At 35.3% G+C, this 17055-nt stretch overlaps 1 protein-coding gene across 13 annotated transcripts in view; it reads right to left on the reverse strand.

The window, feature by feature from the left end:
* Positions 1-17055, reverse strand: part of PPFIA2 (PTPRF interacting protein alpha 2) — a gene marked incomplete at both ends in the record, with an annotated part of 468557 nt that overhangs the window by 64323 nt on the left and 387179 nt on the right. For 9 of the 13 annotated variants that reach the window (XM_082667019.1, XM_082667016.1, XM_082667018.1 and 6 more), the window contains 3 exons: positions 9689-9843; positions 11561-11691; positions 14606-14635. In XM_082667019.1, coding sequence (XP_082523145.1) covers positions 9689-9843; positions 11561-11691; positions 14606-14635 — 316 coding nt within the window. The remainder of the gene's footprint in view (positions 1-9688; positions 9844-11560; positions 11692-14605; positions 14636-17055) is intronic. The other 4 variants (XM_082667015.1, XM_082667023.1, XM_082667021.1 and 1 more) reach the window with 1 other exon arrangement.

Below are 17055 nucleotides of genomic sequence, written 5' to 3' on the forward strand. Positions count from 1 at the left end.
TTTTCTTCTCATAAATAAAATTATAAAAATAATAAGCATGAGGAGCTTGGAAATACTCTGAGCACTTCAAAATCTAATATCCTTTGAAGAGAATTTAATAAAGAATTGTCGACACATCCTGTTTGAAAATGCCAATAGAAAATGACACTTAAGGCCAAAGTAGGCAAAATTATTTTTAAGCAGCATATGTAGAACCGTACCCTTAAGCAGGAGCAAAAGTCTAATTATGTGCATTTTTTAAGCCTAAATAAAACATTTCTAGATGAGAAAAACATTCTTTCATAGAACTGATCCATCTGCCCCATAAATCCCAGGTTCGTCTCTCCAACCACCTGACCAGCTAACTGGTAGGATGAGCTCAGTCAAACCAGCTTATGAACTCTTTTACTCTGTGGATGATTATCTAAATCTGGTGAGAGTCTGCTTCAATTTTTCTTAGGCATCAGTGGGATCCCATGGCTGTGTGGACTTTAGGAATATCTACTCATCTAGACCAATGTATTCATTAATCACATATGGCATTGAGTACTTGAAATGTGGCTGGTCCAAATTAAGCGCTCTGAGTATAAAATATGCAAAAGATTTTGAAAACTTAGTACCCAAAAAAAAGAAAATAAGATATCTAATTAATAATTTTATATTGATTACATGTTGAAATAATATTTTTTTCTGTATTGGTTTAAATAAAATACATTATTAAAATTAATCGCCTGTCTCTTTTTACGTATCTTAATATGGCTACTAGAAAATTAAAAATTACATATGTAACTTATATTTGCGGCTTGCATTATATTCCTGTTCAGCAGTGCTATATAGTAGTGGTTCTATACTGGACACAGTAGCAGTTTCCAGAGGGAATGTAAATATTTGCATATGTTGATGGAGGAAGAGGGCCACATTTTTAGATGTCACAACGACTGCAAAGTGCAACCGATATATATTAGGTAGGAGACAAGAAATCTAAACTTCCTTCAATGAGTAGAAAATTCTTTAGTTTGCCCATCTTGAAATGGCAAGAGAGTCCCCAGTGAGAAACACTGGCTGGTGGACGCTAAGGGTTACTTATTCTCCAGGAGACCCCTTAGGAATATGGAGAGAGCATCATTAACTCCATCCATCTCATGGCATAAAGTGCTCAGGCACAGAAGGCTCGAGTCCCATGAGCCAGTGTACATTCAGATAATAAATTGCTTATCACCTTGTCAGTGGCCCCCTAGTGCTTGCATATGCAAAAGCCCAAGCCAAACTCCATGTCCTCAGTGAAGTTCTCTGGGCACTCTATCACTCAGGCACACTCTCTTTTGTGAGGTTGTCAAGGACTTGGAAGTGTTTGAGACAGAATAACTTTCAGGGTGTGAGGGGCCTAGTCAAATATTTTTCCAACCCCTTTCTATACAAACATTTTGAGTAACCCAAAATTAGTGGGATGACAACCTAGTGTGGTCCAATCTCATATGATACCATTCTAACAGCAGGAGTGAGTGATTAAATTGTTAGACCATCCTTCTGAACCAGGCTCAGGCCACTGGTCCAGAACAACCCCATAGGCAAGTCTCTGGGCTTCCCAAGGCATCTGGTCAACCCCAGATACGAGGTAGGGAGTTAGGGAGAAACAGGGACACAGGTGCACATGGTTTGGTTGGATTAGGCACCCTGCCCAGATGGCACTGCCTTCCTGGCTAGTTACAGGGTCTGAAAGGTAAAAAAAAAAATTGAATGCTTCTAGAGACTCGACCTACACAGGTCCAGGTCTTGGGTGAGGGTGTTCTGCCCGGATGGCATTGCCAGCCCCAACCTCTCCCAGGCACCAGAAGGAAGGTTTTAGAGAATTTCAAGAGAGGTGCTACAGACTGTGAGGTTACCTAAGACCCAGGCTGAGGAATTTGAGGAAGGACCTTCATATGCCCAGATCTTTGGATGGTACTCGTTGGAGATATCTGTTCGTTTGGATTGTGAAGGCAAATATCTCTATGATGCCTGGGCCTCAGACTCCAATCAGAATAATATATTTCATGTTGACCCTTGAGGTACAAGTCTGTAGGAATTTCTGGCCAAAACCCACATTGCAAAAGCTCTGTATCTCCATTTTTCCCGCAGAGTTCCCTGTTATCGTATTAAAAAGGGAACTCTAATTCCAGGGAGATTAAGACTATAATCTGCTGCTGATCAGTAGTTTCATCTTTCTTCTACTTGACCTCACTTCGGTATTAATCCATACCACTCATTTTGATTTTAAATGCACTTGAATTTATAAGTGATTACTTAATTGTTTCATGACTCTTAGTCTGTTAGTTCTCTGGAGGATGCACCTAGGCACTGTGCCTGGCTCATAAATGGTATGTAATAAATGCATTCACAATTGAAGCTAAAAAATGCTTTCTTCAAAAGAAGACCTTTTCACTATGCAGAGCATGACTCATCTCTAACTGATACTTCGGGAAATTATATTGTATTTTCTAGTTCCCTAACATCCAGGAACAATCTGAATTTCGGGGTAAAGGCCAGCACAGGCACCCAAATTTTACATGTAGAAAGGTGCTTGCTAACTAATGCTGGTGCAATGTTGATGTTGTTTCTCTCAGTGTGAAATTATTTTCTTCATTATGCTGATTATAGCAAATCAAAGAATTCAGACCATAATTACATAATCTGACAGATGACAATAAAGGAAAGAAAACTGCAATTTATCAGGCAAAAAAGTCTCTTTGAAATATATTGCTTCTCATATACACTTAAAGGAAATTTGCAAGGGTAGTTTTTATTTTTTTTACTCAACAACATATGCATTTTATACATCTGTAATCAGAGATACTACCTGTAAAATTTACATACATTTTTATGCTTTTACCATTTTTCCATAGCTTTGCTATATTTTGATCAATTCTCCATTCTTGAAAATCTCTGTCTTTGATTTCTGTTTCCTTCTTGTAATGCCTCTTTTCTTTATGCTTACCATTCACTGTTGACATCTGCTAGGGTAGTCACGTGTGATCTGTTCTTTTTTCTTTACAGTCATTATTATTAGGACTCTCTGAAGGCCTGGGAGGGCTGGTGTTTCCTAGGCAGTAAATGTGTTAAAATCATATGGAACAGATGACTCCCCCAGAAGTAGCAAATGTTTTTAACATCACTACCTCTTCACTCTCTATTACCGTTTTCCTAAGCTGGTAAACTGCCTCTAAAGCGTGGTACTTGATTGCTCTGACTCCTAACTCTCACTTCTGCTTGGATACTTGACCCTGGAACCTAGATCATTTCCTGTGTTGTGTCTGCTTCAATTTGCTGTCTCCTAATCTCTGCATTTCCAATCTCTCCACAGCTTGGTAACTTGACCCTCACTTTTCATCATTTCTTTAGCTTGATATTAATAATTTGGTTTTACACGCTGGACCCCAGACTGTACCCACTTCCCAACTAACCATAAAAAGAGCCAGGTTCCTTTCCATCATGTTTCCCTTGGAATTTGTCCTTTCATGTGGCTTCAGTACCCTTTTTTTCAGAGATAGGTCCTATTTGAAACTCAAGCTTTAACCTTTTCAATTCTGAAGGAAAACGGCACTTAGATGTTCCTAGTAGAATCAAACATATCCAGGGAGAGAAAAACTAATAATCGGAACTCTTTACTGACATTATGTCTATATGTTTTATAAGAAAATTTATAATATATTCTGTGATCTTTTTTATTATTGCCTTGAATTATTCTTTATTTTTTATGCATTTGTGTGTAATATCCTCAAGAAGTTATAAACTTTCTGAAAAAAATAATCATGTCTTTAATTTCATTAAGTTCCCAAACATGCTCCACAGGACTAGGAGCTCAGTGAGGTAATTTTTGATGGAAACAGTCCCACGAGTATATTGTCTGGAGCACTAGACCAGGAAGTGACATCTGGGAACCACTGCTAATTCTCCTACCAAGCAGCTGCTTTGCCATGATGATTGTTAAAATCATCTCAGTTTCTGTATAATATAGAATGTGGCTCACTACATGATCTTTAGATATCTTCTAATTCTGAAAGTCTGTAATTTTAAAAATAATATGCATTTTCATAGTAAATAACTCATGGTATATATTTTGTAGAAGGAAGAGTTGCTGGGTCTAAGGCTTAAATGTTAGAGCTTCATAGATTCAGGATTACTGGGGTTGAAATAGATCTTAAAGACCATCCAGTCCAACTGCTTTCTAATTCTTGGACCCCTTCTACAACAGTTCTTACTCGTATTTACCTAGCTTCTGCTTGACCATCTCCAGTGACAAATAAGTCATTTTTTGACAAGCTAGCTTGTTTGTATACAATTATGACTCACCAGTGTTCTCTTTCTTACACTGAGATGAGGTTAATCTTTCTACAACTTTAACACTTTGGCTACAGTTTTGTACCCTCACTCAACAACAAAAAGACCAAAGATTCCGCCACATAACAGCTTTTCAGATATTCTTAATCAGCCATCCAGACAGGTCAGCAAGGAGAATAAACATACCCCTGTACTTAGCTACTCCTCACATAATTTCAATCCTCATCAGCTTAATCCTCTCCTCCAACCTTTTTCCGAGGTTATGATATGCCTCCGAAAGTGTAGTAAACAGAAATGGATACTATTCCTTGGCTCTTGTTTTACAACAGCAGAACAGAATGGAAAAGTCTTCTTTTATCGCAATGCTGTACATCTATTAACGTGGACTAAATTTACTGACTTATATATTGACTTTAGAGTTACCTGAAAATTCTAAATTTTTCTTGTAAAAAATGCTCCTGAGAGTTATACTTCTAAAGTGGGATATTTTTGGACCTTCCAAATCTCAGTTTTTTGAGGTAGTCTTTAAGGAAGAACACTGATTCTTTTTTTTTTTCATTTGTGATTTCTTTCCCTATCAGTGATCCAAAAATCAGATTACTGGGCTGTCGAAATATTCATGTCCAAGTGATTGGGGGATGTGAGGATCAAGAACAGGGTGAATCCTAATCTTGCCACTAGAAACCTGGATCCAAGGTGGCATCACTCCACTTATCATCACTAAAAAGGAGGCCTATGCAACCAGTAATAAATCTCACCAAAGTGTTCCATCACCCAGGCCCCATTCTGACATCTTGTCTACAGGGCTGTCATGAGTTACAGCTCACCCAAATGCCTTTCCTGTTCTGTTACCAAGTAACTTTGTCAAAGAAACAAACAAGCTTCATCTGATATGCCTATTTTAAACACAATTTAATTTGCTTTGTTTCAAAACAGGTTGATGCCTTCAGATAAAATTAAAAGTCAAGCCAGTCAAGATTCCAATTACTGATGCCTAATCATGGATCTCGAGGTTCAGAACTCCTGTTTGTGGTTGTCTTGACAGGACAGACAATGTAGCAGGTAAAAGTTTTCTGGGCCAGAAACATATTCAAGTTTTTGATTTGTTTTAAATGAATGGTTGTCCATGTTTATGTACTATCTGTCTCACTAAATTGAATGTTCTTTGATGCCAATGCCATGCTTTAACCATTTTCCTAAAGTCCATGGTTGGTACTCTATACTTCACATTGGCTCAACATATGCTATTCACTCAAAGTAGGAATAAATAAATGACTTTGGATTATCAGCATTCCCCCTGTCCCACCCCTCAAGATATCAACTCTCTTGGGCTTCGGTGTCCTGTTGTTAGTGCCTCTTTTCTGGATGAAGTTTTGCTTTTCAAGTAAGCAGATAGAGGCAAAAATGTGAGTTTTGGAATAGGTCCACTTATTTGTATATCTTGTTCACATAAGGTACACCTTCAGTTTATTCATTTTCTTTAAACTTTAAAATTACTAAACAAAAATAATAAAAATAAGAATTTTATAATTCCCCTTTTGGTCTGGGCAGTTTTTCCAATAATCAGTTTATTTTGGTTGGTGGCTTTTTTGACATTGTTCTTACATGTCTATGCCATTCACTTATATCTATTATTTGTTAGATAACAGCTTTTGTACCAAATTTTTTTAGAATCTGTTTTTAGGAAGAGGTCACCTATTTCAGATCTACTACTTAAGTTTACATTATCATAAATATAGCTGTGAGTTTGTTACCATCCTCAAATTGCTTTGATACTATCTAGCCTTTCCTTCCATATTGGTTAAAACTGAACTTGTTTCTAGAATTTTATGTGTGGAAGTCAGGATATGGAAAGTTGTAAAGTGATTGACAGATGAGGAAGTAAAAATAGTAGTTGTGGACAACTCACTTAAGCTTGGATTATAAGGGCAGGGAAAAGATAAGTCAATATTTTGGGAAGATGGCAGGATTAATGATGACTTTTAAAATATAGACTAGACATGAGCATGTTTAAAGATTAATGGAGGGCTTCCCTGGTGGCGCAGTGGTTGAGAGTCCGCCTGCCAATGCAGGGGACATGGGTTCGTGCCCCAGTCCGGGAAGATCCCACATGCCGCGGAGAGGCTGGGCCCGTGAGCCATGGCCGCTGAGCCTGCGCGTCCGGAGACTGTGCTCCGCAACGGGAGAGACCACAACAGTGAGAGGCCCGTGTACCGCAAAAAAAAAAAAAAAAAAAAAGGTTAATGGAAATATCAGAGATGCATTGCATCTGGATGCATTACTCAGGGGGGAAAAGTTGTGGTTATTCAGCTGCTAAGTCTTTAAAGGGTGTTATTGCATCCTGTATCTATTGTATGCTCTAGGAAGTAAGCAGAGGTATTTACTGGCCGTGCTGTCTCCGTGTCCCTCAATGCTCAATGAGATTGTTGAACCTGTTTTTGCATCTTTTCATATTGGTGCTTGTAATATATAAAGAAAATGAAAGAAGAAAGAAGAGAGAAAGAGAAACTAAAACCAGATCCCCAAGTCTGCTAGAAGGAATATTTCCTCTGGCAGGACACTCTCCCCAAATTCAACTGTGACTTTCAAGGAGGCATGGTTCATATATATGTTTTATCTTTTTAAATACTTTATCTTTAAAGTATTTTTAGCTTTATTCAAATGCTTTTCAATGTGTTGCTTCCTTTGACTTTTGGAGTTTCCACATTTATATTGCCTCTGCTATAACACATTTGTAAAAATAGATTATATGTATATTGAATTTGATTCTACATGGTTAGTGGTTATCAATGCAGTCACATTGACTGACTCATCATAACTGAAGTTCACTTTATTACCCTAGCTTTTCAGATTGTTATATAAGGAAAATAATGTCCCCTTTATAATTATTCTTCTCTGTGAATTACTAAGAATTCCTCCCTTTCTGTTTGTCATTCCTGATGGAATTGAGTGAACATTTTCATAGTTCTATTTAGAAAGTTTTCCTCTTCCACACCTCATTTCATTTAAAGGCATCTAGCACAGCTACTCTCAGGTTAACTTATGTTTCTTTGCATTTATGAGCTAAACTCTTTAAGAGTTCTAAATATTGGGACATGGTCTAAAATTTCAAATTTGGTTCTTTGACACCATCATCATTCTACCATGTTACTTTCCATGCCATCATTTCCTATCTCTTATTTCTATTTTCATTGGTAGAGGAAAGAACATTGACAGTGCTCCCATGTCAGAATTTTCTAGATCAAGATATTAAAATCATGATCAGTAGAGATGTTTCCCTAATTTCTTCTGATGTGTGAATCAGCAGCATTAAGTGGTAGCCCCTGGGTTTGGTAAGTTTTCATGGTCCTCTCCTCACAACCTGGATGTACATCTTTCAGGACACAAGTAAACATGAGTCCATATCCCTCAACCAAAGCACTAGTGGTACCATGTACTATTTCTTCTGGAAAAAAATATGAATTCCTGAAACCTACTTGTGTCTGTGTTTTCTTCTTATTTTCTCAAGTATTATTTTCAATAAAGACCTTTATTTTTGGTTTCTCCAGGAGCTTTGATTCACCCTCAGTGTAGCTTCTGTATAGCTCCAGAGGTATAGATTTTTGTCTTTGTCTTCCTCATCAGCATTGTAGTCCTTACTATGCTGCTGACACTGGCTTTGTTTATACTCGGTTGTTCTATGGAGTAAAATAAAATTGCTCAGAGCTCAGAAATCTTCTCAGGACTATAATGTGATCTTGAATAGCTATTGCTATTTTCTGACTTGGATGGAGTTGATAAGAACCTAATTGTAACTGATTCCCTTCTCATCTGTTCTGACATAGAGACACACAGTCATTGAAAATGGGTAAAAAGGCTAAGTTTCTAGAAGGTTCTATATTTTTCTAGACTTTAAATTATATCCTGGATACCTTGATTTTGACTATGAATAGTTGTCAAATAAAATAAAACAAATTTTATAACAATGTCTTGGCATGTACATTTTGTATCCCCCAAGTAATCACCTTTTCTTTTCTTTCCTTATGCAATAATACTTTTCTTTTTTTATATCCTAAGGGGTTCCTATCCTGAGAAAGAGAAACCCAAAGAGGCTTTAATTCTCCTGATGGTAACGCTCAATCACACAACTGGCTGCTCTTGTGTTATAAACATCGGTTTCCTATGGTTTCTGATGTTTTGTGTGGGTTTCATGCTGTGGAAGTGGGGAAAGATATTTTTGAATAATATCACGGTTGTAAATCTGCAAAAATGAATATTATTCTCAGAAATTCTTGCGGTGCCAGGGCAGGAAACTAAGTCTAGGGGTTGGGACATTACTTGTGAATAATAATTCCTTTATTTCAGAATCCAAAGGGAGTGCTAAGAACTTTGTATCATTCTGTTCATCACTTACTATTAGAGGTAGGAGTTAAATCCTTTTCCCTGTAACTTAACTCTAGTTCTAAATTAAATAGAAGGAGAAGAGCAGAGAAAAAGAAGAGGCAATCATAAATAACCAACATGATGAAAAGAGATTTCAGAAAAAAAGTAAATATGTAGAAAGACACCAAAGAAAAAAAAGATCAAGTGTATATATCATCATTTTAGAAAATACATCTCACATATTCTTTTTGTTTCAGACTCTCCATCTATCCATCTATCTATCTATCCATCCATCTATTAACAAGGTATCTATGTATTTATATATTTACCTAGGGTCATTTCAAATGTACTGATCTATTTTATTCAATTAGTCACCAACAATAATTAATTCTAACACAATCTTTATTGCCAGATTCTTCCCTCTGTCTCTCCACCTACATGTTGTTGAGTTTGTTAGTGGAAAGTTGTGACAGTTTAAAACAAAGAAACCTTGTCTTTTTTTACATTTTATGCCCTTTATAATGTATTCTGACCTAAAAAGAATTCTTTTGGATTTTTTGTAGGCTTCTTAATTTTTTCAACAGAAAAGCTTTTAAATTCTCACAGCTAAGCTCTTATACACATCTATGCAGTATACTCAATGGTTTTAAGCTGGTTTTGAAACATGGCCCTAGGACAACTATCTCAGTTCTGCAAATTACTAATACGTTGTTTACTCATCAATAAATAAGGATGACAGTAATATCACTTGCCTCAGAGGGTCCTTGTGTCTATCACAGTGTTAACATTACATAAATTCTAGGTATTGTTATTAACAGAGAAATCAAAAGGACTGAAAGTTTTACAATATTCTTCCTTTGAAACTTTTGTCAAGCTTGATTCAGCTGTATTGGATTAAATACAGCTGATTAAAACAGAAAGTTTGTCAGGCAGGAAAAGAATAAAAATATGAGAAATGGAACGAAAGACAGATGGATGCTAAGAAGTGAGGAAAATGAGTGGCAGTGGAAAGTCAAACATGCGTACTTACGGAGCTGCCCAAGTCGAGCTTTTTCTTTTTTACCAAACAAACGACCTATTGAAGACTTGATTCCTTTCTTCTTGGGGGCTTTGTGAAGAGAGTCTTGGCTGCTGTTGGCACTGCCAAGCCCAAGGCTTTCAGCCTCGAGGGAGGCAGTTAAACTACTGTAAAACACGAAAGAGGACAAACTGCTTGCTTTGGTGTAGCATCCACAAGGTACACAAATTAAATTCCTTGATAAAAGTACGAAAGGAGGAACAAGTACACTGAATGTTATTTTCTCCTTTTTTCCCATGTTTTTTCTTAAGCATATTAAAGTGTGATTTCCTCAGGCTTAGGGCCCTGAGCCTCCAGGTTTTCTTTAGAAAAATTTCTTTTTCTCTCAAATATATTTTCCTTATTTTTCATACAATATCAAACTAATCAATGAACATAGGTTGGTTTATTAACTTATAAATTCTATAAATTGCCCTTGACTCTTTACCTATTTCCTTCTTGCAGAGTTTGATTTTTAGATCTTAAACATAATGACCTATGACAAGAAATTTAAATATAGCTAATAAAGTTTATGCTCTATTCTAGCCCATGGTTTTACTGGATTTTCCTCTAGCTATCTTTCTCTCTCTCAGTTTTGGAGACTAATTCATTGAATTTTAAATCACCTGTGAGATTTTGAAGTAACAAATCATATACCCGAGTGATCACTGTATATTTTTTCTTACAGTTCTCAGGTATTCTTTTAGGTACATGATAAACTGAAATTATTTCCAAGCAAGCTGATCTAGGTTCCATTCCTGGTCAATGTATTTGACACTGTATTAATAGGATAGGTTCAATGATACTGTTATCCTTCTTTACAGCTGTTAATTTGACAATATTGTGATGAGTTATTTAACTTTATTCATCCAAATTAATCTGGGTTCATATTCTCTAAACTCCAAAAGCTACTGCTTTTCATATGTTACAATATATTTCACTCTTTTTTTTTGAGAGTAAAGTAAGTATAAATTTTGAATCTGGAATAACTTTTTTCACATTAGAAATTAAAAATAAACAAAACGGAAAAAAAAAGTCGGCTGGCACAGAAAGCTCTGTTTTCAAAACCGTTTATTGTAAAACACATACTATTTAGAAGACAGATTCTTAAAGTATTAATCGTTAAGTCACTACATTCGGTTATATCAGTTAAGTGTTCAGAGATGCTGTAATTGATGACAGTGAAAGAACATACATTTAAGATGTAAATTGCATGCTTAGACTTATTTATGGCATTAATAGAGATCTGCTTCAATTTTTTAGGCAGATGGAAAGGACAGTATGAAGAGTTGCTATGACAAATGGGGTATTTCCCCATGTAAACTTTTCTTTTAATATTTCGGCAAATGTGTTTTTTTTTTTCTTCTCTAAGGAGGAGCTGTTATAGCTGGCACTTGCAGCACCAATAGGGTGATTTACATACCTGTCTGTTAAAAGTAATTGGGGTACAAGCATGGACTTTTCAGACCTTAATTATCCTTATACTAGAAGCCAGATTTATAGTCTTGTATTAGAATCCTTTAGTTTTCTGTAACTATTCTAATAAGTCCTTCCTGTAGTCTGACTCTGTTTTAATAGGAAATATCCACTAAAAGTAGAAAATCTATTCTCATAAATATTGGCTAGTAATAAGACCATAAATATACAGTTAAATTTAAAACTGAAAATTTGATCTCAGAATGAAAATTTGTGTTTTTCACAAGTGACATTGTGGAGAGGGAGCAGAATTATAGCTTAAATCAAAAATTTTATATAAATTTTTAAGTAGTCTGTTTGATACTGAAAGAAGGAGGAATATTTTTGGAAAGAGAACATATAATGTGCAGTGTGCTGGGAGAGTCATACCTTCGGGCATCATTGTGGTAGGAAGAAGGGAGGGTGTGAGTCATCCTGACGGCTCTAGGGGTAGGGGGAGGAGAAGTTTCACATTTAATTGTTGCTTTATCCTCCCGACCATCTTCTTCTACCACTGCAATCTAGAAGCAAAAATGATACATCAGATGAACTTTTTCTAAATTTCAACTGAAACTGATGAAAACGGAGAATCAATAAAGCAAGGCTATTTGAGTAATTCTGCAAAATATAACTGTATCAGATAAAGTGTTTTAAATTAGGCTATTTAAATGTGTTCCCAGATGTTTAAAAAAAGAGCTGCAGTTTATAAGAAAAAAGCTTTCTTTTTAAAGTGAGAATAATAAAAGGTAAGAACAGAATTTCTGCAAATTTTTTCATTTCATTACCTCTCATGGGAAAATTGACAAAGGCATACAGAGCACCATAAGCAGATGGGATGGAAGGGATTTCTTTAAAGAATTTAGTTCAGAGTCCAGAACAATTCAGGATACCATAAATTTTGTCAGAGATAGATATATAGAACTGTAAGAGTTTTCAAAAATCAACTTAATTGTACAATAAAGATATTTTTAAAAACAATGCTGCATTTTTTCATAGCACCATTGTGCATTAAAACATATATATATATAGAGAGAGAGAGAGAGACAGAGAGAGAGAGACAGAGAGAGAGACAGAGAGAGACAGAGAGAGAGAGAGAGAAAGATTGTAGAAAGCATAGCTAAAAGATATATGGTTCTAGAAGTTCTGACAAAGAAATTTCTCAATATGGCTATAACAAAATGTTTAAGCTGTGTTCTCATCTTTTGTCTATACCATGTCTTGCTAGTTTCTACATTAAGCTATTATGCATAAGTGTGTTATATATGATAAAGACGTTATGTGTTGGAGAAACGTAATGAAATTGTTTGTCTGGGCTCTTGTCATTTAAGCCTAGGTTACTTTTAACAGCTTAGGCAGTCATCTTAATAAGATCTCCTCTCTCCATTTCAACGAGCACAGTGCCACCAGAAGAACTGTTTTCAGGAACTGCTTTCAGCATGATGTCAACACTATGGAAAACCCTTTCTAAACTCACATCTCATCTAAACTCATAAAGCATATTTCTAAACTCTTCCTAATACGTACTTAAGTTTTCACAATTCCATTATCTAACCATGATTGTTTTCCACAATTGTTTCTGTGAAGCCTGATTACTTCTGTTTCAGATGTTTTCCTGAAACACACTCATAAAATGCCCTCCTCTCTCCACATGGCGGGCCAAACTAGGCCAACTTTACCAAAATATCAGCTCTTAAAAACATCATACACAAACCATTTCTCTGAATAACACTTAGAGCTCACACTATATAAACAAATTGGAGGAGAAAAGCTTCATAATCAGAGATGGATTTGAATCTTGGTTTCTCTTATTTGTTGAATGACATGTGCTAATTACTTCTCTACTCTAAGACTAAATTTCCTCATCAATAAAATAGAACTGATAATACTTAGTTTAATTTGTCCTTTTGATGTACAAATTAAATCATGCATATAACTCCTTACCCTGATATATATATATATATATATATATATATATATATATATATAAAACAAATTTTAACTTGTGGTTTTCTTTCTTATGACCTACCTTTCTTACCAATCATCTCTTTACTCCCTGAATTCCCTGAGGCTATATTTCTGCATGGGACCTTCCTTTATGATCTTTTTTTCCTTATACACACTGAAATTCTTTTACATCATCTGCTCAGATTTCTTCCTTTATTCCCAGTATAATCCTTTTAAGTGGTGGAAGAGGTCAAAGAAAAATAGTAATAACATTATGCATGGTAAATTTGACAGCTGAGAACTAACTGGTAGTGTCCAGGAGAAGATGCTAAAAGAAGATAGACAATGGAAAATAAAAAGAAATTCAATCAATCTAAGGCCATGTAAGCATAGTATGGATTCCCTTAATTGAAAAAAAGTTCCCTGGTTCCAGAATTATTTGGGCATAGGCTGACCACCACATCTTGAAGATGCTGAAAATAGACTGATGTACTGGATAGTAGGTTGAACCTTTGAAATTTGTCCCATCTGATATCCTGTGAGTCTGAGCTCTGCCGTTCTCAGTCATCTAACAAGTTGTCATTTTGTGAATCAGAACTGTAGTGCATTTTGTTTCCTATACCCAATATTTATTCTCTTGACTTCATTCCAAGCAGTAAAGTAGTATATTAATTCTATTTTTATATTTTCTGTATTTGTGATGCTCTAGTATCTGAGACCATGCTGAGAATGCCCATCCCAGGGCTAGCTAATTCCTAGAGATAGGTAACTATGTTCCTGGAGTGTGTCTTCCATATGCAAACAAATCATCTTCATCAGTACCTCAGATCCTCTTCTCTATCTGGCTCTTACATTCCAGGAGGCACTATTCCTCTGTCTTAATCATCCCTGGCCAGGTATCTGACAACTAGAGAGAGCCCCTAGACCCTACAGCCCACTGAAATTGTTCAAACTAGCCAATCTTAAACCTGCTTACCCTGCCTTTCCATTCCTACAAAAACCACAATAAACAGTCCTTCCCATGCTTTCCTCTCACTCTTTCTGACTGCTGACCTGGTGCTTCCCATTGACCCGGCATAGTGAAGCAGGTCCCTTGCTCTTGGGAAGTAGAAGCAAGAAGCTATCACTTATTGGCAATTGTTTCTTGATTCGTTGGTCTTATATATCTGAATAATGGTAAAACCTATATTTTAAAACAAGCATCATTGTTGTTCTACATATCGACAGTAAACTATCTAATTCTACCAAGAGAGATCTAAAAATTCTGTGGGAAATCGGGATATTTTAGTCCCCACAGTCTAATCATTACCCTAGAAAGCATAAACAATTTTATTTTGAGACATTTGCTCTTATGATCATATTTAAACAATTCAAAAACACTTAAATACTTTTAATATTTTTTATAAAATGCTTCAGTTAGAAGAAATATAATTTTAAATCTCAGAAAAAACAATGTTCAGTTAGTAATCAGATCAAAGAAATGTACAGTACCTTTCTCCGATGTTTCCTCAGATCACTTGGCTGTGATTGGCAGTAATAAAAGCGACATAAAACAGAACCAATTAATGATTACCATTTGACCATGTCACAAGTTAAATAGTATCTATAATTTAACTACCTTTTTTTTTGTTTTCATTCCATTCTTTTCAAAATAAATGTCTTTTAACCATTATAAAAGCATTCCTCCAGGGAACTATTTTAGAGAGGAAACTTCCTAGGTGGCATGTTGCAGGGGACAGGTCTTCATGATGGGATCATGTGTATATACGTAAAACATGAGACATGAGACATGGACCTTAGGGAATATGAAGCACATATGGAGTGAGCTAGCCAGAAGTAAATATGAGACTATATCCTCCCGAGAAAATATAGATGGGAGTGAAGAAGACTATGTGTAAATGAAGATCCAATGCACATATATGTAGTTTATAAACACTCCCTTTTGTCTCATCTACACAGGGCTTTGGACCTTCTCAGGGCGGATATGCTGTTCCTACATGATCTCAAACTTCCTGGCATCCTAACAAACTCTCCATCTCCAAATACCAAAAGCTCTGGCCTCAGTATATCATATTTCTGGGGCTGCTGTTTTCTTGTCAGTGCTCTTTTAGAGAATTTTTAAAAAATAGTTATTTATTTATGATCCTAGATAAAACTTATTCACTTAATATTTGTTAATTTTTCTTATGTAAGTAAAACATTTTACTAAACTATTCCATTATACTTTACATTTTTGTTGCTATTGAAAAATGGGTTGATTTACCTCATTCAATATTCAAATTAGATATCGCTAACATGTTATTTATGCCTATGGATTTGTGGTGAGGTAAAAGTAAATACAAATAGGCTTTATTATCAGGACAAATAATAATGTTTGCAAAACATATAAACATATACAATATGAATGAATACAATGTCTTTTCAATCTCTGTCCCTAAAATTTCAAATTTTGCTCTGAATATTCAAACATGAATTATATGCAACAAAATTATTTTTTCTCCAATATTTTCTACAGGTAAAAGAAAACCTTCCCGTCTTTCACTATAACAATAACGAAATGACGACAAAGTTTTGTTAGGTGATAAAGACATTCTGGGTTTTATTTTTTGTTTTTCTGAGTCAGATATTAAACATTTAAAATATTTTTTTTTACCCTCAGGAAATGCTCTAAATATCTGTTTTTTTTTTGAACTAGGTGTCTCTTATTTATTTATTTATTTATTTGGTTGCACCGTGTCTCTTAGTTGTGGCAGGCAGTCTCCTTAGTTGCGGGAGGCGGGCTCCCTAGTTGTGGCATGTGAACTCTTAGCTGCGGCATGCATGTGGGATCTAGTTCCCTGAGCAGGGATCGAACCCGGGGCCCCCTGCATTGGGAGCGTGGAGTCTTAACCACTGCACCACCAGGGAAGTCCCTCTAAATATTTTTTAAGTACTCTAATTATAGTACAATAATGCTGATTTACCACTGATTTATTTATAACTAACTGCTCAAGAAAATGCATGAAAGCAGTGGCATCCTATTCATACATACATAAACTTTATGTCTAAATGGCTATGAATATATTATTTTATTATTATAAAAATAATAACACTGTCAAGGGTTATAATGCTAATATATAATGAAAATATTTAAAAGGGCAAAATACTAGGTTGCAAAAATGTAAGGAAATAATAGCAATACAGAAATAACCAAAGTTTTCTTAATTTGAATGCCAACTAAATTATGCTCTGTGGGCCAATATTCTTACCGTAGCTTTGATAATAAATAGGTCATCAATTACATATGGATAAACTAAGCCAGAGACAATATCATTTTTAGTTAATAAAATCAGATGGACGGTTCCTAGATTTCTAAAATAAGCAGATCATAATGTAGATCAGTATATTGGGTTAGTTTATCTTAGTACATTGGCTAAAAGTTTGTGCTGTATCTAGCTGGGATCAGCTCTGATTAGCTGGCCTTTGTTTGGACTTGCCATTGTCTGTGCTATCTACTTTAAAATATCTTTAATATCAAGTCCGGAAATAAGCAAAGAATAGTAAACTCAATGGCCTAAGGAGGTAAGTATTTCCTTTCAAAAATTTTTTTTTCATCATTTCTCGTTTATACAGATTTACTTGCAAGTTCCATATTTGTAAAGAGTTTGGATATGGGAAATATTGCCTCACCATATAAACAGTTTTCTGTATCAATTCTCAGTCACAAAGTTAAAGAAAAAGATATCTAAACTGACAGACATAATAGAAATTTTATGAAGATAAAATTTTAAAACTTATTTACTTATAAGGTAGTTTTCCCCTTGGGGTGAGAGTATCATATATATACATACACACATACATATGCACATATGTGTGCATTTATATAAATTAATTCTAATGAAAATAATCTTTACAGGTTTTTTTTTTGCCACAATACACATTATTGCAACATAGTTATTTAA

Source organism: Grampus griseus, assembly GCF_964374135.1.
Source record: "Grampus griseus genome assembly, chromosome: 11".
NCBI lineage: Eukaryota > Metazoa > Chordata > Mammalia > Artiodactyla > Delphinidae > Grampus > Grampus griseus.